Raw genomic sequence first — 22,429 nt, 5'->3', positions numbered from 1 at the left:
TGTGTGTGTGTTGCCAAGTAAGTGAAGAACCAAGTGCGTGATCAGAGTTGATGAGACTTAAAACCATAAGCGGGACAAGAAACGCAGCCAAGATAGGACTTAACAAGTTCACTCTGAGTGTGAGTCTGTGGGAACCAATGAAGAACATTCATTCATCATAAACCAGTGTTTCCTCAACCCTGGTCCTCACAGCCCCCCTGCTCTGCATGTTTTAGATGTGCCTCTATACCAGAACAGCTGATTCAAATGATTGCATAACCATCAAGTACTACAGAAGCCTGTTAATCACCCAGAGATACAATTCAGGTGTGTGGCAGAAGGGAAATACCTAAAACATGCAGGACAGGGGGCGGTGAGGACCAAGGTTGAGAAACACTGTCATAAACTCTTCATATTTGATTTACTAATAAAACTTTAGAAAATATGGCATGCATTTGTAATCAGTTCCCTCTGCTTTGACAGCTCTAAATAAAATTAAGTGCATTCAATAGACTTCAAACTCTTAAGGTAATCTGCCTCCAGCCGAGTGCCTGGGGAAGTTAGGATTGATTATTACTTATTATACCTTAATAATAAAACAAAACATACTCATATAGTGTCATGTTAAGACATGTTTCCATTCTTTGTGGAATCCTGGAATCACTTTGCAAACAGCAACAAAGACACCCAGCCTGGATTCTTCTCCCAAATGTGTAGGTTTTGGGCGCCCAGTATTTTAGAGAACAGAATCATCGTCACTCGATCTAAGGGATGTTTGGATGCCACCACAGCCACCAATGTAATTTGAAAAATAGTGAAGAAGCTGGTCCTCAACCAGATTGATTCAGCTCCAAGCCAAGTGCCTCTCTATGACCTCTGGATCTCAACACCAGAGTGCCAAACCCAAGGGAGGAAAAGACATGTGGCAAACATACTGCGGACAGGACTAGCATCAAGGTTTATAGGTTTATAGAAGGGACACCTGCTTTGACCGCTGCACCATGCAATGCCCCAACACAGCATAGTTGTTGATTTATTTATTTTTTAAAATTTAATTTATCATGGGTGTGACTAAGATTTGCCTTATCGCTGAAGTAAAGAGTTCTCAGAAAGTTCCTTTTCCCTGGTCTCTGCTGCACTACATCACTCCCTCCAAAACCCTTCCCACAAAACTGGCAGTTCTCCTCTGTTAGGTTGTTTCTCCACATGTAGAAGAGCTGTAGCACACTGACAATCTTCAACTTTAACAATGGTATGTGCTGAGCAGAAGAAGGTTGTGAGCAGCACATACATTAGACTGATTGACACTCCTAGCTCTGATTGGTTGTTTCCAGCCGGGAGCTGTGCATTTCTCCAGATGATGGTAGGACTACCAAAGGGAGCCTGGGAAGCTTGTGTTTTCATAGACTATAAGTCTCATATTCAACTGTCAAGATACAGTGATAGTTTTAATAAATATGTAAAAATTTAAGTTTTAAATAGCTATATTTCATTTCCCTTCAATTTCACAACCATACAAAGACGTAAAGGTGAGAACATATAAGAAGTTGACTTTTTGTCAACGGGTTTGATCTCTTTAGAAGATCTGTTGGATACGTCGACATCCACTATGCATGAGTCACACACAGATTTTAGGTCATGATATAATTTGATAAACATCAGCCTCTGTATGGAAGACTTGTTTTGTGTGTGTGTGTGTGTGTGGGGAGGGTTGGGGGGGGTGTGTGTGTGTGTGTGTGTGTGTGTGTGTGTGTGTAAAGAATCAGGTTCTGTTCTGCCTCAGGCTTATCACGATAGTCAAATATCAGAAAAAAAAGACATCACAAGAAGAGAATGATGATTTTGACCACTGACATGTTTTGTTTGAGAACTGCGGTGTGCTGCAAACTGAGACAGCTCTTGAAGCAGTTGTTGACAAAGCCCGTCTGGTGAATCTGAGCGCACCCGTACATATGCTAAACACTGTTTACATTGTAGGGATCTGCAAATATAGAAACAGGAGGAAATGGTGGGCTTTCGGGAATTGTGTGCTTGTGTGCGCATCAACAGGATGAATGGCAGAGATGGACCTTAACCACAAAATGTAGACATGGAGGCAAGGAGTGAAGCTCTGTAATAACAGCCGGTATCGGTTGGCTCGCAGGAACTTTTTCCATTGTTGATGTCTTCCTGCTTTGTTTGTTTACCCACATTTATTTTTATCTGCCATCCAACTTTCAACGCTTGTTTGGCTCAGGAGGAAGATAAAGATAGTTGGATGAGAATGCTATGGTGTGGTTTGTTTTTTTCACTTTGGCTTCGGGGATGTACTGAGAAACCCTCAAAACACAAGCAACATGCATGGCTGTGGTTGTGTTTTCCATTTGCATTCCATTTTGGACAATTTTAACTCTAGGGTTCTTGAATAAAGAACCTCAAAAGGTTCTAAAATGATCTAAAGCTTACCCCACGTGAACAACATAATATCATTTATGAAGGAGTATGTTGTTAAGCAAACATACTTGACCACATCTGTAAAAGCAGGAGTCTTTGCAGAGTTCTGGTCTGAAGCATACCGCTGTATGTAAACAGTACAGAGCAGAAAATGAATCAGCAAAGATTATTACTGTAAACCATCTCATATTCTTAGCAATTATTTGAGGAATTGACGTCCTAGCAAATTCATTCCAAGGTTAGAGAAACTAAAAAAGCAAACAAACAAAAAACTCAGTTATCATGCTAATTGATTAAAGTAAAGTATTAAAGTATTTCATAAAAGACAGAACAATAATGACTTGTTTGGAAGAACTGACGGAGAGGGCCTTTTCACTCCAAAATATGGCACACTATTGCAAACCCATCAGTGGCTACTTGTAGCAGAAGGCTATATCCATTCTGAAGCTAGCTGCTGATATGATTAATGATAGGCTGACACCAACATTTGAGCGTCCAATGGCAATTGAGGAGGAGACGGTTCACTTGTGTTGGCACAGGAAAGGCTAGTGAGTAGCATAACTAGGCTGGTGGTCACCCACTGGATTGTCTACTTCTTCAGCTGTCCATTAGCATGGATAGGCTCTAATGCATGTCAGTTGCACATATTTTATGCCAACAACTTCACTTGATAAAAGTTTGTTTAAAACATATGTGTTTAATCCAGCGAGTGACCAGCCAAGGCTTGCTAATAGTTAGCCTCTCATGTGCTAACACCACCCCATTTGTGCCAATGGACAGCAGAGGGAGTAGGAGATTCACTGCAGAATCAGCCCAGGTATAGCAGTTACTAGTCTCTCCAATGCTAACATAAGTGAATAGTCTCTTTCTCATTTGCCAGCGCCCACTGTTCAGTTGCTAACGCTGGCCTATCAGTCAGATCAGTAGCTGGCCTTGTAATGGATATAGCCTCCTGAAACAAGGAAGTAGCCACTGCTGGGTGGTAGTCTTAATTTTGTCCCCAATACCGAATCTAACTAAAAAGAATTTGTCAACTACCAATATTTGCTGAATTGAGTGAACCATAAGACAACTTCCTTTGATCAGCTGAAACCAAAGTGAAGATGTCTGCTCATAAAGCACACTCCCAGCACAACACATAAATCTCATAGCAATTGATTTGGACACGTGGCATTCTACACAGAATTCCTTTCTGTCCTGAAGTTATCGAACACTAAATTTAAGGTCACCTGTAACATATTCAAGTAAACAAGAAATTATGTTAACAAGTGGAGAACAAAATTCCACAAGAATGTGAGAGTCTAGATACACAATGGACAGGATGCTTTTCCATCACAAAACTGTTCATCACAGTCTCATTAAGAGATTGCAAGAAAATCTGTCTCCCTAGAAGCAACATAATCAATTTGTGGCAATTTGGAATTTTTGCAGACCCCTGTAGATGTGTAGTGAACATTCAGAGCTCTGCAACAGGAAGCTGGTTCTTGCTTGGTTGTGAAAACCTCTCTGCAGGGAGCAATGTGTCCTTCCAACTGCTTGGAGCAAAAATAAAATGAGGGGATGACCTTTTTGTTTAACACAGACTGTGGGAACCCAGGGAAAGGAGTTGGAATGGAACATTTGGTGTACAGCGAAAAATCTAAAAAACAATATTTGCTCTCACAAACACTATAGCAGTATTTTTCACTTAACATTAGGTCATCTTTCTTGAATTAGGTTGGATATTTTTCTAGTTTTCTCATTAGTGTTCACCTTGTAGTGAATAAGGATGTTTTTACACCTGATAGTCCAGTAGCCTTGGTTCGAATGGGAACCAAAGTTGCAACATTTGCTACATTTTCAGCTTGTGCGATTTGCATTGTGGCGAACAAACCAAACCCTCTGAGCAATCTGTTTACCACTGTGGTGGCGCGGCACTCTTTAGGTCATCTTTCTTGATGACATGAACATGAAAACTCCTGAAGGAAACACTGAGTCCAACTTCCTTCTTCATGAATTGTAAGCAAAAACAAAACATGTCAGATTTTAGTAATAGTAGGATTTCTTTTTTTCTTTGGCAAAAGACCGCGAGCCATTTCTCCCTCTAATGCTAGACACAGATGTTTGTTTTGGTTGTTCCATCCCAGAATACTCCACTCTATAGTCTGCTTCTTGTTTTTGTAGCATTCTCTGGACCACTTGGCATTCACATATGCATTGGAACCGTACCAAAGCTCACCTCAACCTAAATGAGATGTAAGAACTCGCTTTTTTGGTCCGCATCAGAGTTTGATTACACATTCACACCTCCCCAAATTAGTCGGACTTTAAATGTAAACAAACTAGAGTTTTACTAATGCAGCCTGAACAGGACTGGTGTGAATGTGTTTAAATATACTCTGGGCTCCATCTACACTGGAACCTTTTCTAAAACGGCAAAGTGTTTAGCAATTTGTGCCTCACACTCAAATGGAAATGGAATTTTAGAGGACCTTAAAATGTTTTTAAATGGGTTACAGAAAATGTCACCAATTTGTATTCACAGTGACAGCAAAAATACCTCTTTTGTTAATAAAAGAAAAAAATTGGTGATGTACTAAGCTGACCTTTAACCTTAAAAGTTAACAAATGTGTAGTATGTGTAGTACATTGCAGCAGCAATGGCTGATTACATGCTCGTCTTGTAATTTATTAGTTTATAAACCAACTTAACACAGAGGAGAGGCTCAACTTCGTCATTACTCCACACATTCTTGTTTTCTTGTTGTGTTTACCGCTGAGCTCATGTGGGGGCTTTATGCGCCTGTTCTGTACACTATGCTTAACGAGACTTAACGAGACTTACAGGTCTGGACGGGTAAAAAATACCATTTTGTGTTAGGGATAGGATTTCTGCGTGTTTCCGTGTAAATGGAAACATTTCTGGAACTGGTCCATTGAGGTTGTGGGTGTTTTTCCAAACTGACAACCCATTTTAGAAAAAAATATTCCCATGTGGACGAGGCTGTAGACATTTTAGTTGGATTTTAGGGAGTGTTTTATGACCAAGCCATGCAAACCACCCTCAGAGATGCCATACGAAAAGTCCTGCAAGTTTGTACAAATGCATACATCTACATCTCAGCTTCAGAGACCTAATTTTGAAAAGTTAAAGTGCCTTAAACTGTTCAAAATGTGTTTTAGATTAGATCATTTCAATGCTTTTCACAAAGAAATGCAATTAGAAGAATATTATAGATTGTTGTTGTTTCATGAAGTCTCTTGTAGTTTTTTTTTATTGTGAAACTTATTTGACAAGAGCCATAGAACTACAGTTAATTTTGAAGGATTTCTATCATCTAGTCCAAAATTGCTCTCCTTATGTCCCTGAATGGAATCTTACATGCTGTCATATGTTAGTAAAGCAGCTATTTCTCACCTGTTTGAATGACTTTATTCAAACAGGTGGATGTGAAATTCTCCCAGAAGGACAATCTACAGATGGGAGCCTTGACTTTTCACTTTATAACTGTAATTATGCATTTTTGAAACATTTAAAACATTAAATGGCTTTAATCATCTCAGACAACTGTTTGAACAGGTGTACAACACAAAGAACCAACATAAAGTTCAAAGTGCTGACAAGCTGGAGCAATATTCCCTTCAGGGAAGTAATGGAGCCTGTGTTGTTGTGGGGAAAACCGTGAAGGACTTTGGTACGCTAACAAGAATGCCTGTCTGAAAGCAGCTAGGGTTACTTGGAATTATCCTCTTCAATTTGTAGCCATAGGAGAGGATGATCTCTGGTTTTTACTAACATCTCTCGGCTGTTTTCTGTTTATCTGTGGAAGCTGAAATGTTTCAGTTTTGTTTTACTTTCATGGCCCCGAAAGTTAAGTCTCGGATCACAGCAATGATGAAGCACGAAAGGTCAGAGCCAGCGTCAACTTTCACTGATTCCTCGCAGCTTTTTTTAATTCCCTCTGATTGGCTCTCATGTGTGGAATTTTAGACTCAAGTTTAAATATTAAAAGAAAATCCCCACTAACTGCAGAAACGTGACACATGGTTTGAGGATCTGGATCTGGTTGCGACTGTTTTCTCATGGATTCAGATTCTAAGTTTTGCTCTTCCTCCTCTTGTGTGACAAGCTGGTGTTGTAGGAAGTTGGTTTGGCTTCCAGAGATAGCTAGCTTTGTCTAAGGTTTGCTCCCCTGTGGTGTCAGACCAACAGTCTTTTATTACACCACTGGTTTGGCTTTGTGTGGCGTTTTCCTGTCCAACATGATTCGACAGACTCCTCCTTGCTGTTTTTGTTTGAAGAACAAGAACACTATGGTAAAAGTGGGTGACTTGGTGCTGAGAGTAGAGCTGCGTGTGTAAAAAGTCAACTTCTATTGGCTCTTTAAAACCTTACAGTTTTTAAAGGAATTTAGTTGGCAAGAAACAGTCAGCTGATTCAAATCAATGCATTCCATAAGATTTAATATGGTTCTTGCACTTTACAGTGCAAGAAGAATTCCCCAAGCGAAACGTTCAGCAGGAGGTTTGAAAAAATGTACAAGTACTGAAGTTTTCACTACTCCCCAAATCATTTAGGTCTCCAACAAACCTCTAAATGCAAACCATTGCAAATGTATACTTTATCAGGGTCGGCTGGACTACAGTCTTACACTTTTTACTCATTCAAGTTAATTGGAGTTTCCAGGAATTTCTAATTAGCATTCCATGACTTCCTTTTTTCTTTGGCTATACTATACTGTAGAGCAGTGGTCCCCAGCCTTTTTATTACCACGGACCGGTCAAGACTTGGAAAATTGTGCTGCGGCCCGGGGGAGGGGGTGTCAGAGGGAGTGAATCGTCAGATAAGGCTTCTGCATGTTGGTGTTCCCGCTAAATCCTTTAGCCACTTTTTCAGCAGGCTAGAATTGGATCTATATTTATCTTGAAACCACACACAGCAAGTAGAATAGTGAGGAACTAATGAAAACAATCTCCAAAGTGCGCTCTTGAAGAACTGCCACAGAAAGTGAAATCTTGGGATCAACCGGTCTCTATAACAACCATTAGATATTTTCTCGCCCGCTATTACGGGTGTAAACATGGGTAGTTAGCTAGACACTAATGGGACCTTAACTTGACCTGTGGTCATTGGTCAGATGAGATTAGATTGCTTTTTGGCAACAAACACTCCAGGTGGGTTTGGTGTGAAACAAAGAACATGTTGATACACTGAAGTGGAGTGGAGGATCTGTGATGCTGTGGGAACCTTGTTAGAATGTGTGTCATCACAAGACTTAGACTCTGCAAGTAAAAAGATCATCGTTCACCAGCCATAATGGTTGGCGTATTTTAGCTGCATATACAACAGAGATGAAAATGTGACTTCTTGCCTGGAGTTTTTGTGTGTGTGTGTATGTGTGTGTGTGTGTGTGTGTGTGTGTGTCAATGTGGAACAAATCTTCCACATGTGGAACTTCATCTGGTGTTTTTTTCAAAACAAGTGTCCTTGTTCTTTAATTTTCTCTACTTGTTGTTTGACTCGGTCTTTGTCCATTGTGCGTTTTGTACGGTCTTTCAAAACTTTGTTTTATTTACTGTCATTGCGCACAAAAAATGTTTTCATCAAATGTAAAACATCTGAGTGGGGTCTTGGCAGATTCTGCCGTGTAATCTTTAGCACACGTTGTTGGCAGTCTAGTGACAGTATGACAGAACTAAAGTTCTTAATTTGTTTATAGGTATGTGTCAACAAAAATACCTACATTGTAAAATATCAGCACTAATCTTAGAGAACCAACTATTCTTGAACAGATGAGGGAATGCAAAGGAAAAGATTACAAGTTTTTAACTGGCACAAAGTTGAAAGCTTCACTGGATTGGCTTGTTTAGTTAAGATGCACATAAGAGAACAGACACTTCTGTTTGTACTAGGACTAATTTGGTGATACTGGATACATTGGAGAGAGGATGGTGGAGATGGAGCTGCCAGGCATGAGGAAGAAAGGAACACAAGAGAAGAGTCATGGAGCAATGTAGAACCTTGAGGTTCTGGTTCTGATGGACTAAAATAAACCCAGAAACTTCATTTCATCTTGTAGAAATCCATTGCTGGCCCTAAACATAATGATAAAGACTCACATAAGCTGATAATTTTGCTATATAATTACATTCTGGCACTTTGTTTTTTAAAATCTGCAGCCTTTTGGATTTAGGTAAAGCAGTCAAAAGATAGTCACATACACGTTATTTTTATTTTTCAGTCCAAATGAAAAATAAAATTCACATCCCAAGTTAACATTATGTAGTTCTGGTGTTTCACACAGTTGACGCAAAACAGCAGCTCCGTCAGAAAGCTGACTACAGCTGCACTGTTTCTCTCTTCTTTATTGTTGTCCGTATTTCAGAGAGAGAAGCTGCTAGCAGAGATGCTCATTCACGATCATTATGCTGCAAAAACTACCACGTGTTCCTGCTGCTCCTGATTAAACTCACAATTAAACTCCTCCTTCCTGAAGAGTTCTCTGATAGCAGACAGCATGTCCACGGTCCACAGATAAACTTTATACACAGCTAAACTTTATATGCTGTTTGCAGTTTTCACTGATGTAAATCAGCTGTCAATCAAATGGTTTCCATGCTGTACCCTGACCAGTCCTGCTGGTACAACCCCTGAAGTTGGTATGAAGGTCTGAGAACAGCCAGGCTGAGCCGGCTGGATTTGCTAATGGAAAATGAATCTGGCTGAGGCGGGCCGAGACCGTACTGGTTAGAGGTGGTCTAGTGGAAACGTGCCTTCAGCTGCCTACACAAAGGCAGAACCTAGAAGAGATCCTTAAGGTCTGTCAACAAACATCTAGAGTTCTGTGGACAGATTTATTCTCAGTTCCTTCTCCCAAGGGCTATTATGAACCATAGCATCTTAAAAAGATCAACTACAAGTTCTTTTAGAACCAAAAACATCACACAGTAAGAAGGTACAACGTTACAAAACCTACTTCTTCCCAGAGTTCATCCAGGAGCCAAATCTCAAGATCAACGGTTGAGATGAGACTGGACCCCAGATGAGGCTTAACCACAAATTGAAGGAAAAACCACCAACAATTTCTCAGCCTGAAACTCCTGTGGGACTGCTGGGAAAAGCTCCAGCTGACAACTTCATCAAACTGTTTGAGAGAATGTTGGGCATTCAGCTGAACTTGAACTAGAATGCGAGCATTTGCAGAATCTAAGATAGAAAATTGTTTGTTATTAAAACTTTGGGCTTTGTTTAAATGTTCTGTGTCTTTCTAGTGTACATGTACCCCATATTTTGTTGGTATTCCCTCACGAACAAACTCTAACAGGGTCTCACAAACGTTTCCCCAACATTTCTCACAGCAACAACATACCAAGGCAGCTACCTCACGCTGTAGTGTCCCTTTCAGAGCCCACAGCTCCTAAGCCCTGCTTTAAAGGGAGAGTGAGCTGTGTATTATCCATTTGCTATGCTTCTTTCAGCTTTGGTGGATCAAAGAGCATGTTGGGAAACCAGAAGAGCTAGGGCGACTGTGGCAAAACAAAATGATGAGAGAGTAAGATGACAGAGGGCTGATAATGGGAGAAGGAGGGGAGCATGGATGGAGCTGAATGGAGAAGACAGGACAGGGGAGGACAAGGGAGAACAGGGGAGGACAAGGGAGTGGACAGGGGAGGACAGGGGAGGACAAGGAAGGACAGGAGAGGACAAGGGACGACAGGGGAGGACAAGGGAGGACAGGGGAGGAGAGGGGAGGAGAGGGTGAAGGTCTCCATAGATTTATCCACCTGGACTAACCTGATTGAAGGAAGGTAGGATGAATATTTGAGTGTGCAAAGATTGAAGTAAATGAATAAATGTACTTTGGATCATATTACTTGAAACTGCATTGAAGTATCTCATAAATAAATCCAGAGCAGGTTGGAGTTAGTCTTGACTCTAGTCTGTTAATAAAAACCTAAAGAGAATGTTGGAAGAAGGCGGGTCCAAATTTGGAGAGTTGACAAACGGGAAGCATTTTGTTTGAAGCAGATTAGAAGAGAAATGAAGTGAGGAAAGGGGAAGGAAATATTGGAATCTGGAGATGAAAAGCAGCGGAAGAAAGTCTAAGATAGGAGAATTTTTCACTTATTGACCCAAAAAAAAAAAGAAAATAGAGGTTATGAAGAAGGAAATTACAAGAGGTATTCAGGGTTCTCTAGTCTGGAAAAGTCCGTCCGTCCATCAGTTCGTCCATTTGTTCGTCCATCTGTCTTGCTATCATTTTTTTTTTAACTTCCCATCCATCCAATCTCTGATTTACAATTCAGTTCAAAAATACTTCATTTATGCCAAATGGAAATTAAATTGAGCTACTCCAACATGCTGCCACCATAAGAGCTGCAATTCTAGCAAGTTCCATATTTAAATCCCAACCGTTGTAGAAATATTTGCCAAAATTGCACTTAAAGTCTGTAAATGCAATTTTTCTTCGGCAAGAAAAATGTGCAGAATTCTTGGGTATTTGGGGAAGAAAACATTGGTGAAACCTGAAAAAAAGAAGATAAGGCAACAGAAACCCAAAACACCCAGAAACATTAAAGAACACACATGCCAGCTGGGATGTAGACAGAAATGGAAAATGTTGTGATCAGGTTAAGAAACAGGAAAAGAGGAATGATATTTATGGATGGAGACAGAGGTGAGGATAAAAGAGCAGCGTTAAAGAGAGGTGGGTGGGTGGAGGTTCAGTGAACAGGAAGTTTGTGCGTAAGTGTTGGCCGGTGGGGATGGAATCTGCTGCGGTGGAGGGTGTTTTTTTTTGGCTCTCTGTAGCCACCCTTACAAGGCCCCTTGACTGGGCACTGAGAGAGAAGGATGAAGAGGAAGAAATGGAGGAGAGAAATAAAGGAAACCTGGTAAAGAGAAAATGAGACCAAAATGTTCACAAGCTCAGCGGTGTCGATAAAAACTCATTATCGCCAATGAAACTAGTCCGATCGGTTACATGAGTTACAATAATTGGAGCTCTGACATAATGTAGACTATGAAAAGAAACTTGTCTACATCAGACGTTCAGTGAAAAGTGAGGTGCTGGACTATCTTACAGTCAAATTTGTTTTCTGAAGACAGAATAATCGTTACGTAAAAAGCTACAATGTGAAGGAGGCGTGTAACTACACCTCCACACCAAATATCTATGGGTTATAATGAGACCAGATGATTTTTGTGACTTTTTTGTGAAAATTAATTAGGTGGCATTAATTTTTCATATACCTTAAATTGTATTTTAAAGTTTGAAAGCATTCAAAGCATGTAGAACACATTCAGGTTACACATTAAAAGATACTGTTTGGCCCAATTTAGTGCAAGTGGTGAGAGACATGTGGACAGTGATGGTGGGGAGTAGAAGCAGTGAAGTCAGAGGTGTGCTTGAATTTTTCAAGGTGTCAAAAGGGTAATATATATATATGTAAACCAAAATATTGGTTTTCTGCCTTGACAGAAATATTGCTGAAATTTTCATATCAGTGCATCCCTACTCTGTACCTGTCTTCACCAGATGGGTACAGATAGGTACCAATCTGTACCCATCCTCAGGACCCAGGCTTGATGCTGAGGACAAACGATTGACAGATTTTAACTTCAGCCCCATGTGGTTGCTGAAAAGGAGCATCTATTCTCATAGTCACTCATACAGAAACGTAGTCAAATTAATCATTTGATAGACAAACATTCTTGCTTCAACTTTCATCGAACATGACACGTCTCTGAATTTAGCTCTTTATCAGTTCCTCAGCTTTCCTGTTGATGTCAGATATTTCGTAGGAGCACCAGTGAGCAACTGAGCCCCACGTTGAAAGAAAGGAGAACAGAGAGGCTAACTCAGATTGCCTGCGTGGCGACACACCCCCAGGATCAGGGCCGCAGGAACTTCCCCTCTGTGCACAATGAAATCTAGACAAACCCTTGCCCTTTTCCTGTATCCAAATAAACAGTCCAAAACGGGCCCTTTGGCTGAAACTTGCACACACGTGTGTTTGCATGCGCATGCACAAGTGAGACTGAGTGTGCATGAGTTACATAAGTGTGATTGTGGATGTCAGCCCCTCTATATTAGAGCTAGCTGTCTAGCTCTGGTTTCCTTTGGTTACGGTTCACTGACCTGTCGGGCCGTAGAGAACATGGGAATCAGACACGTTGCTCTGATCGTGGGTCTCCTCTCCAGCTGTGTTTCCCTGTATTTGCCTCCATGTTTGCACATACTTCACATTTAGCAAACAGGCTCTTCAGCATAATTTATACTTGTATGTAACACTCTTGCTCTTTTTCAGTTGTGCTCAGCGTTCTTTCAATTTTCAAAGTGGTTGAGAAATGTAGATGTGACACTTTAAGTGTCTTAATTATTTGACGGTCAAAAAATCCTGCGCTGTAACACTGGGTGAGTGATTTAAACTGATTAAGCTAAATATATTCAATAAAGCTATTAAGAAACCACTTGTTCTTTATTACTACTACTTTATTTATAAAGCACTTTAAAAACAATCTCTATAGTACTTAGCTACCACAAAGTAGTACATTCAAAATGTCTGATTTAATTTAAAATGTTTGATTTGTAAAAAGTTGTTCCTGTAGTGATCTGTAAATATGATTTTTAACTCTGTATCTAAACTCTTCAGATCTGTCCAGTTAATTACAGTCAGATTCAATAAATTTGAATATTCGTCCTGATGAATTTAATTTGTTGGATTAAAAATACCTTTTGAAAATAACCTTTAAGCAGGTATTAAACATGCATTTCATTAAGCACATAATTCCACTTTTAATATTTTTTATTGGTCTGATGTAATGTTCTAATTTTAAGTCATGTTTTTATTAGCCCTTAGCAGAAAATCATCATGATTAAGAGAAATAAAGGTGTTAAAACATCAGTCTTGTCTAATCTGTCATGTAATTCACTTGGTGATGGAGTTACTGAAAGACGTTATCTTTTCAACAATATTCTAATTTATTGAATGCTCCACATGTTTGTGTTTCCATTTCTGCTTCAGATGATCACTAAACTATTTTAGTGTGATACAAAAATTCTGAACTAGATCATGTCATAAAGTGGCGGTTTTGTGATGATGAGAACGAACGCAGGGACCCAGCTTGAGATGATGATGAAAAGTTTAATAAGAAAGTGCTCAAAACAGTCCGGTTCAGGCAGCACGGCAGAAGACTTAGCAACAGCTAAATACCGGTAGCAACTGAAAAATACAAGACTGGAAACGAGAGCAGAGTCGACACAGGACTTATCAGTTCTACTGCGAGCGACAAGCAACGCACACAAACACACACGACGTAAGAAAACATTAGACAAGGAGCGGACAAGGGACAAAGACAACAGGTGGGACTAAATACACTGGGAGGGTAATCAAGGGAACGAGACACACCTGGGATCAACGGGGAAGACACAGAGACAGAGACTCACAGGGAACAGGACCACACAGAAAAAACTCAAAATAAACACACAGAAACACGGATCATGACAGATTAGAATTATTCAGTTATTTTTACAGTTGCATTATATTGGATGAGTTTCCAAATTTTGACATTTATTGTGTAAAATAATCCTAATCCTTACACTTCATTTTTCTGAAATAATCTAATAAACCAAAATATAAAGGTGACAAATAGTGAAGAATTAAGATTGCCTGTTAGCACAAGCTAGCTCATTAGCACAGGTTAGCTTGTTGTAAAACAGCTTTTGTTTTGAAATGTTGCTACCATTCATTTCAATTTAGAGAAATGAAATAAAACATACACAATTTGTCTCGTCCTTTGGAATTTTGTAACATTCTTCCAAAACATCAGGCTAACTTTAAAGTTTTTCTTCCCTCCATTTCAAATGTAGTAATTTAGCCTGACTGAAGTTACCCTAAATATGGTGCCCTTATTTAACCTCAAGAATAAAAACCTAGCTACATTTATAAAAATTTCACACCATTTTTAAAAATATTTTCTGTTTATTCTGAAGGGAAACACTTGTCTTAAAATATGTCTAAGCTTTCAACCATATGTTTTCTAGTGTTGAGCGCCAAAGATCTTTTCTTTTTTGTCAGGTTATTTTTTTCATGTGTTTGTTTTTGTGTGTTCCAGGTGACGTCTGCATGCATCCCACCTCCGTCCAATGATCTGGTGAGTCCCCTTTGCGCATACTTTCTTTTCCTCAAAAGCATTATATGTACAGGAGAGGTTTTCCCACTCCGTCTATCCACAGTTGGGAAGTGTGGCTCTTCAAAACCACTGCATGGTTTTGTTTAGAGGCGAATTCCTTCTGGGAAGCCGAGCCCTCAGCTCGGTTGGAGCTCGGTTCATTTCTGGAGAGCAGTAAAAGTTCCAGTTTGGGAGGTGGGGGAAGCAGTTGATGTTGCTGTAGGAAGTAGTTGTGTTTATCCATTAGGGAGTCTATTTGTTTAATTAACTCTGCTTTCCTTCCTCTGTTTTGCCTCTTCCTCTAACCCCTTTCCTCCCCTCTGTTGCCTCTCTTTACCCTGTTTCCTAACTCTTACTCCCATTTTCTCATTTTATCCAATCACCTCATCTTCCGTTCCTCCTAGCAGCGTAGAGGAACAGCTCCTTCTCGACACAACCAACACATGGTGAGCACATTTTCACATTTATTATTTCACCCCTTAGTCATTTTCACTATTCCCACTGTCCAGATGTGAACTAAATAATCTAGATGTGAACTAAATATTCACAACTGGATTAGGGGTGGACCGATGCACTTTTCTCACTTCCAATTCTGACATCAATACCTGAGGTTTAGTTTCAACCAATACCGATCAGAAAAATAGTGCTGAATTTACTTAATGTTTCTTTTTTTTTAAATACAGATGTAAATGCACTAAATTGCTAATTTATTTGATACCTCTGCACCAGTACAGAACTCTTAATGCATCAACAGCTTCACAAGCTTGGCCAAACATTTAAAAACAACACAACTTTCAGTCAGTGCAATTAGGAGTTGAACAGCCAATGTAAAATAAATAATAAACTGACAGGTTGACTACCTTCATCAAACGTCAGATAAATATATAAATGTTCTTTCAAATGGTGCAGAAAGTGCCATTAGGAATTTTAAATATAATTTAGAATAATTACTGAATTAGTTACAAAAAAGCTTAAAGGCAACAAATTTTAAACGTCATGAATGCACACTTTGCTGCAGATTACCGATTTTAACGCAGGGGTAACAAATTGCTAAAATCTGCTGAACCTGGTAAACATGTTTCTTCCAGCATGTAATTAGTGCTTTGTGAATTCCATGTTAAGAAGCAGCAGATAGCAACTGCAAAAGACGAGTAAAATATTCAGCTAAATACAGTTTTCTTGGATCCCGTTTAAACAACTTCCATTACTATTACTACTCTACTAGCAGCCTGAGTTGTAGTTTCTGACCGAAAAGTTTTTTTCCCCTTTGTGGCATTTGAGCTTAGGCCTAAGTTTTCATTAAAATTTTGTAACCATTATATCCAAAAAGCCTAAATTAGCACTGTAATCACTGATGTTGGGAACAACTGATGGAAAGGCCATGTGTGTTTGTTTTCTTCACAGGGATCAACCAAGTCTCTAACCTACACCAAACAGAGGAACACCCTGCCGAGGTAAAATCAGTCTCATTGATTTCCTTCAATGTACTAGAGGACATCAAAACTTTAATGACTTGTGTTCATTTTGATAGAGTATGAAGCTCCTATGTGTGAATTATTAAAATTCATGTCTGACCACCATGCGAACTGAGGATCTTGTACAAGCTTATTTGACCAAGTGACCTCATGCAAAGAGAATTAATGCAAATAAAGAGCCTTGAAATAATCATGCGGGTCTGGTCTTCTGTTTTTCCTCTGTTTCACCAGGAGCTTCAGTGTGGACCGTGTGATGGAGCGCGTGATGGAGCGCCACTACGACTTCGACCTGACGTACATCACCGAGAGGATCATTTCTGTCTTCTTCCCTCCAAAGCTGGAAGAGCAAAGATACCGGCTCAATCTGAAGGAAGTGGCCGCCATGCTCAAATCCAAACATCAGGACAAGTTTCTGGTGAGGAACACCAGCGAGTTGTTCAGACCCTTCATCTAACAAATGTGGGGTCTGAACAGATGTTCAAGTTTATGCAGCTTATTGTACAATAGAGTTTGACATGTACGCTGCAGCTACAGCAGATAAAAAAAATATATAGATCACGACCACACATAGCAGCCCACATGAGGCAGGCCCTCAGCAGGCCCTCAGCGGGCCCTCAGCGGGCCCTCAGCGGGCCCTCAGCGGGCCCTCAGCGGGCCCTCAGCGGGCCCTCCTGGATCATCCAGATGATCCAGGATGGTCCACTGTTTTTTCCATCACACCCTCTCTTCTGTTCCAGCTCCTGAACCTCTCTGAAAGACGCCATGACATCACCCGACTAAACCCAAAGGTAGATCTCTTCTTCGTGTACTTCTCCAATAGTCCAACAATTGTTCGCTTAATCTTCTCAATTCGCACTTTGTCGTTTGTCATGTTTCCACCGTGCTACAGGTCCACGACTTTGGCTGGCCCGACCTCCATGCCCCGCCGCTGGATAAGATCTGTGCCATATGTAAGGCCATGGAGAACTGGCTGACCTCTGACCCCCAGCACGTGGTGGTCCTTCACTGCAAGGTCAGAGTTCAGGGAGGGCTTCTCTCAGACAGACATGCCAATGTTTCCCAGGCTCTTAACACAGATGCAGAAGGCTGATTTAAAGAGTATGCTTCATACTGATTTGCTTTCACAGGAACTGATAAATCAACTGCATGTTGAAAGGCCGACTGAAGGTCACCGGAACGATGCATTTGTACATACAACACATAGGAAGCGGCTTGAACTGAACAGAGAAAACACTGAAATAAAAAAGTGAAAATTCCTATGTCTGTCTATGGAGGTAGTTTAAAATCAGGATCATTTTTCTTTCATTTCCTTTAACTCTTAAGTCTGCAGTAGGGAACTTTTTACCCATTTGTTAAGACTGTCACCATCTTCTGACAGCATTCTGACACATTATCCCAGCTTTAAAAGGTTCGTTTGGATTTATTGAAGTGAGGTTCTGTGACGTTATTATCAATAAAGATGTCATATCTCTACTGCAGAAGCTAATATCTGCAGGCTACAATAGCCTGTCAAGTAGCATTGAAGCAACTGTGTTTCAGGTTCTGAAGCTGATTTTCTTTTGGATATTTAAAAAATATATATATCCAAAAGAATATTTTTCTGTATGCCCCATAGAAAAATTATTGAATTGGCAAAATTTTCCCAAATAATTTGGAGTTACATTCCACAGTAGCAATCTGTGAACAAGAGGTTGAAAGTTAGAGATACAGATATGTTTGTGGGTAGCGGCTGTTGCTTTGTTTGGCGCAGCGTTCCTATATAGATTGATGAGCCTGATTAGCTGGTTGGACAATTGTTCAACCAGCTGGAGATATCAGGAACATCTGGAGATCACAGGAACATTATGTCTGATTCAAAATCCAAATCTTTAATGAATTCTTGGTGGACCTGCAGCGAACTGATGAGTCGCAGCTGATTAACATCTGAACGGTACACCTGCCAAGCTCAATCAACACGACCCAACAACAAGAAACTTCATCTGATTTTGCCAGATTGGAACAAAATAACTGTTTTGCAGCTGTACATATGCAAGCTTTGTACCATGTATATCTTGCAGATGAAGATATATGGTCGTTTTTGAAAAAGAATCAGGAAAGCTTGGATGAGTCTGGGCCAGGCTTTAGAAAGGGCTTATTGAGGTAATTGCCCAGAGTTCCAATTTTTATATACAAACAATCCTCAGTTATTTGAAAATGATGACGTTACAGTCATTTTTTGGGAACAACATGGATCTACTGGTCAGGGGATGTAGAAAACCTACCAGGCACCAATTCATGTATAGGATTACCCACTGATGTATTGTCACTTGCATTATTAGAAGGTTTTTTGCTGTCATGGATAGGGCACCAAACCAGCTCCAGCCCAGGGGCCCACATTCTTATCATTCTGGCCCTGGAATAAGTGATTGTCCATATTACGAAGTTGGAAAGATTTTTGGAAGGTTTTCAGATTATGTATTCTGAAAAATTACCTAGATAACAGTTAAATTCTTGATCAAACCCTTGAAAAAGTTTCTGATTTCAGACCTGTGATATGGCTATGGGCCTTTACTTTCGTTCTCACAAAGCATTAATATGGCTTAATCTCTCTGGTTGCTAATCCTGGTGTAAAAATGTTACATATGAAGTCAGTTTGGATTAAACTAACTGGACATTGAACTTATCGTCAACAAAAATCCTTGTCCTCAAAACAACCTGTTCATTCTGGTGCTGACGACTGGGCTCCCTCAAGTTTTGTTATTTATTTATTTTTACTACTTGTTGATTTTGGTCTGAAGAATTGAAATAGTAAAAACCAGAGAACTCCTGAGCCTTCCCGATTTTCCAGAACATTCCAGCTGCAGGAAATTATCTATCAGCTGCAGATCACGCCAGGGAAGAAGAAAACTGAGTTGCTGTCAGTAAAAAAAATAATAAAAGAAATAAGTTCTCCACCAAGAGAGAGGCACGCAGCAAAATGAACTTTAATTTGTGCTCATTGTGTTAAAGGGGCCCTTATGCTGGTCTCTGGAGGGGCTCCCAATTGGAATTTGGAGCTGGAATGTCTTTGGAATGTGTCAGGAAGTGTGGAGCTCTTGCTGTGAAAAAGACGCCACAGGGAGCTTTTTAATTCCAGCTCAGCAGCCTTCGCACATTTCTCCATGTTGTAGTGTATCTGGTCTGCTCTCCATTTTCTTTGCATCCCTGAATCTAAGAATCAAGGTCATACCTCAAATTTTCAGATCCTATAAGCCGTTTCAGTCACGAGGAAGCTAAACCGCTTCCTCGATCAGATCAGTCAGGTCAGATCAGTTCATGATGATTTTTTATGTATTTCTCTCTCTTTTCTCCCCCAACAGGGCAACAAAGGGAAAACGGGCGTGATTATTGCAGCCTACATGCACTACAGCAAGATCTCTGCAGGGTGAGTGTGAGCGGAGAGGAGGTGCAACGTCACTGCTGAATTTCTGAGTCATTAAAATATCTATGTTTTAAGTCAACAGAATGTCAAAATATATAGGATTGAACTGTGCATATCTAGTTACAGTGTACACAGTCCTGGGACAATGACAGATGACATGACATTCAACTAAAGCAATAAACCTTTTAAGAGGAAATAAAGACAAAAAGTTTGATACTCCAGTTGTATAAGTAATGCACACCCTTAAACTGATGTATTGCTGAAGCACACTGATTCAGTTTCAGCATTCAGTCTTCTTTCAAATTAATCTATCAGCATCCCACATCATGATTTGGTAATATCTGACCATTCTATGTTGTAGAGTTGTCCAAATCTATCAGACTGTGAGAACATCTCAGTCAGGACATCCACTTAGAGAATCTTATATCCATAAATGAGATTCAACATAATCAACAATGTATAATATGTGCGTATGCACAAAAATTATGCGGCGCCATGTTTTACGCACAAGCCGGCATGTATAAATATGAACATTACATAAATGTTTGAGTAAATATAAGCAAACGTTTTACCTGCCGTGAAAATATGAGCCAAAAGTAGGATTTATAAAGGACATGTGCACAGGTATGCACATACTCACAGCTTTATACATTTGAATTTTTTTTGTGCGCCGCACTTTTCAAAATTTGTCTGTGTGCCAATTTTTTGTGTAAAAACAGTGCACTCTTTTATACATGAAGCCCCAGAAGACTGAAGGAGAATCAAAAGGAATCATGAATAGTTTTCATCAAAGCATTAAAGTGTTCAAATTAATGCAGCCAGATTACTGATGATACATGCCAGATTATTCATATAAAAAGTTTGAAATGATTCAAAACTTTTTAAATGGGGGAATATACATAATACATTTAAGGACTTCTTACAGTTCTTAAATTTTTGGGGCTTTTTTCCTGTTGACTTTCTTGTTATTTTGTTAAAGGGGACCTATAAAATGAAAACTAATTTTGAATGTTTTTTGTGCTTCTATTTGGGTCTCTGCTGATTCTGAAAATAGCCTAAGTGCATAAAAAGAAAATCATTCTGGCTGGTTTTTGGCAATTAGTTAATGTTTTTTTGGTGTCTGTTATATGTACCATTTCAAAAACCTTTTGAATGTAACGCCACAAATCAGCAGGTCCTTCACCTAGCAACCCCAGCGAAGCTGAGCCTATTACCTAGCAACCAAAGTCGAGCTCCAGAGGGTTTGTTCAGCTATTATCACCAATGTTGTTATCCATGCATTCTGCATTCCTGTTGGTTGTGCAGGAGGCTCTACTTCTACTTTTCAAAGATGTACGGTTGTATAAGTATGCCTCTGTTTGGAGACATTTTCACGTGCGATTGTAAAAACATCGAATTGAGGGCAGGGGGCGTGGCCAGCAGCTAATTATTTGGACTTAAATAAGTAGCTGCTGGCCCTCAAACAACTTATTCTGAAAGGAGCTCAAAAAAAGCAGAAACCAGAATGAAATTTAATTATCTAAGAATGATTTTGTGTAAAAAATAGAATGAACATGTTTTACTTAGCCCATAGACTTATCCTAACCTGTTTAAGGAAGAATAATAGGTCCCCTTTAATAAATTAAGTGTGTTGGATTCCTTTTAGGAACAGTGGAAACCAGTTTATCCTGTTCTCTATGCCAGCTGTATCCTTTCCATGTACTTTTTGGAGCTCCATGATGGAAACCGTTAACTCAAAGCACTTGTGTGTGTGTGTGTGTGTGTGTGTGTGTGTGTGTGTGCGTGTGTACATCTGTGTACAGAGCGGACCAGGCTCTCAGTACTCTGGCCATGAGGAAGTTCTGTGAAGATAAGGTGTCCTCTTCCCTCCAGCCGTCCCAAAACAGGTATTGGCCGCAGGATGATCTGAGAGGAAATAAGTAGGGAGGATGCAGTGGGGCGGGTGGATGTTGGTGTCCAGCAGCATACGTCAAATTAATGAATGCATCCGATTGGCGGAAAAAGGAAAAGGAAACCACTTCTGACCTTCAGTTTTTTGTTTGACTGTGGTATCTTTAGCTTGAAAAATATCAGAGAGGTTTTTGATTTGATTATTAATATTTTCAACTTACAGTTGGTTGTGTCATTTGACAGTAATGTCATCACTATGTCATCTGTTTGTTTCTCTTACCCTCCTTGGGTTAGAAATACTAACTGGGTACAGCTAACTAAAATGTTAGCTGTGCTAACCCTAACGCACTAATCATAAACATTAGTTCTGCTAACAAACACAGCATTTAGGGGGAGCTACTGCTAAAGCAGTAAAATGTGGACGTAAGGAGGGTTAGCTGAAGTGCTAATCAAAACTTTTGTAATTAGAGCTTTAGGGCAAGTGTGCTGACCACTGAAAGCTAAAAAAAAATCTGTCAATCTATGCTAAAATCTTTCTTACTAGAGAAAGCTAAATATTCTCCTTTCTCGTGTTGAGCAGAATCTATGGCCCAACATTACTTTATTGCTTACCTGGCCAAATTTCAGACAAGCTTCAGCTGTCAGACACCATATAGATGAGTTCAATGACCACAAACTCCCCATGATTGCAAAACAAGTCCATATATTCACAATCTTGGGTTGATACCACCAATGAATAATCTTTCCTACTGTAGAATTGACTTCAAATTGCTTACAAATAGCTTTTAGCTCTTCCCAGTTTGACAGGCATCAGTGATGGCTTCCCTAAAATCATTGTTGATGTCTTTCTGCCCTGGCATGGTTTTATCACACACACTTGCACACTCCAAACCACATGCTTTTAAAGAGATTTTCACATAGGCTAAACCAAAGCAGCAGATCATAGTTTTCCGTCTAAATGCATTGAAAGAAGTTTTTGTCAGTAGAAGCAGCTGTTTCCCCATGCCTGTAGCCAGCCCAAGAACTGAGAAAACATTTAAACTAAGCCCAGGAATTTTTTTTCCTGTACCAAACATTTAAATACTAGTAGTTACCTGG

At 39.8% G+C, this 22,429-nt stretch overlaps 1 protein-coding gene across 3 annotated transcripts in view; it reads left to right on the top strand.

Moving 5' to 3' along the window:
* The window catches only part of tns2a (tensin 2a), a 47,231-nt gene that overhangs the window by 6,075 nt on the left and 18,727 nt on the right, over positions 1 to 22,429 (top strand). The window contains exons 3-10 of one of the 3 annotated variants that reach the window (XM_007573357.2): positions 14,510 to 14,548; positions 14,971 to 15,012; positions 15,971 to 16,020; positions 16,273 to 16,456; positions 16,779 to 16,829; positions 16,931 to 17,053; positions 19,380 to 19,444; positions 21,244 to 21,327. In XM_007573357.2, the coding sequence (XP_007573419.1) occupies positions 15,010 to 15,012; positions 15,971 to 16,020; positions 16,273 to 16,456; positions 16,779 to 16,829; positions 16,931 to 17,053; positions 19,380 to 19,444; positions 21,244 to 21,327 (560 nt within the window). In that variant the 5' untranslated portion in view covers positions 14,510 to 14,548; positions 14,971 to 15,009. Of the gene's footprint in view, positions 1 to 14,509; positions 14,549 to 14,970; positions 15,013 to 15,970; positions 16,021 to 16,272; positions 16,457 to 16,778; positions 16,830 to 16,930; positions 17,054 to 19,379; positions 19,445 to 21,243; positions 21,328 to 22,429 lie in introns of those variants that run through there. The other 2 variants (XM_007573358.2, XM_007573356.2) reach the window with 2 other exon arrangements.

Source organism: Poecilia formosa, unplaced genomic scaffold (genome assembly GCF_000485575.1).
Source record: "Poecilia formosa unplaced genomic scaffold, Poecilia_formosa-5.1.2 Scaffold326, whole genome shotgun sequence".
In the NCBI taxonomy this organism is placed as follows: domain Eukaryota; kingdom Metazoa; phylum Chordata; class Actinopteri; order Cyprinodontiformes; family Poeciliidae; genus Poecilia; species Poecilia formosa.
The sequence above is the reverse complement of the archived record's forward strand: the minus strand, read 5'-3'. Positions and strand labels throughout refer to the sequence as shown.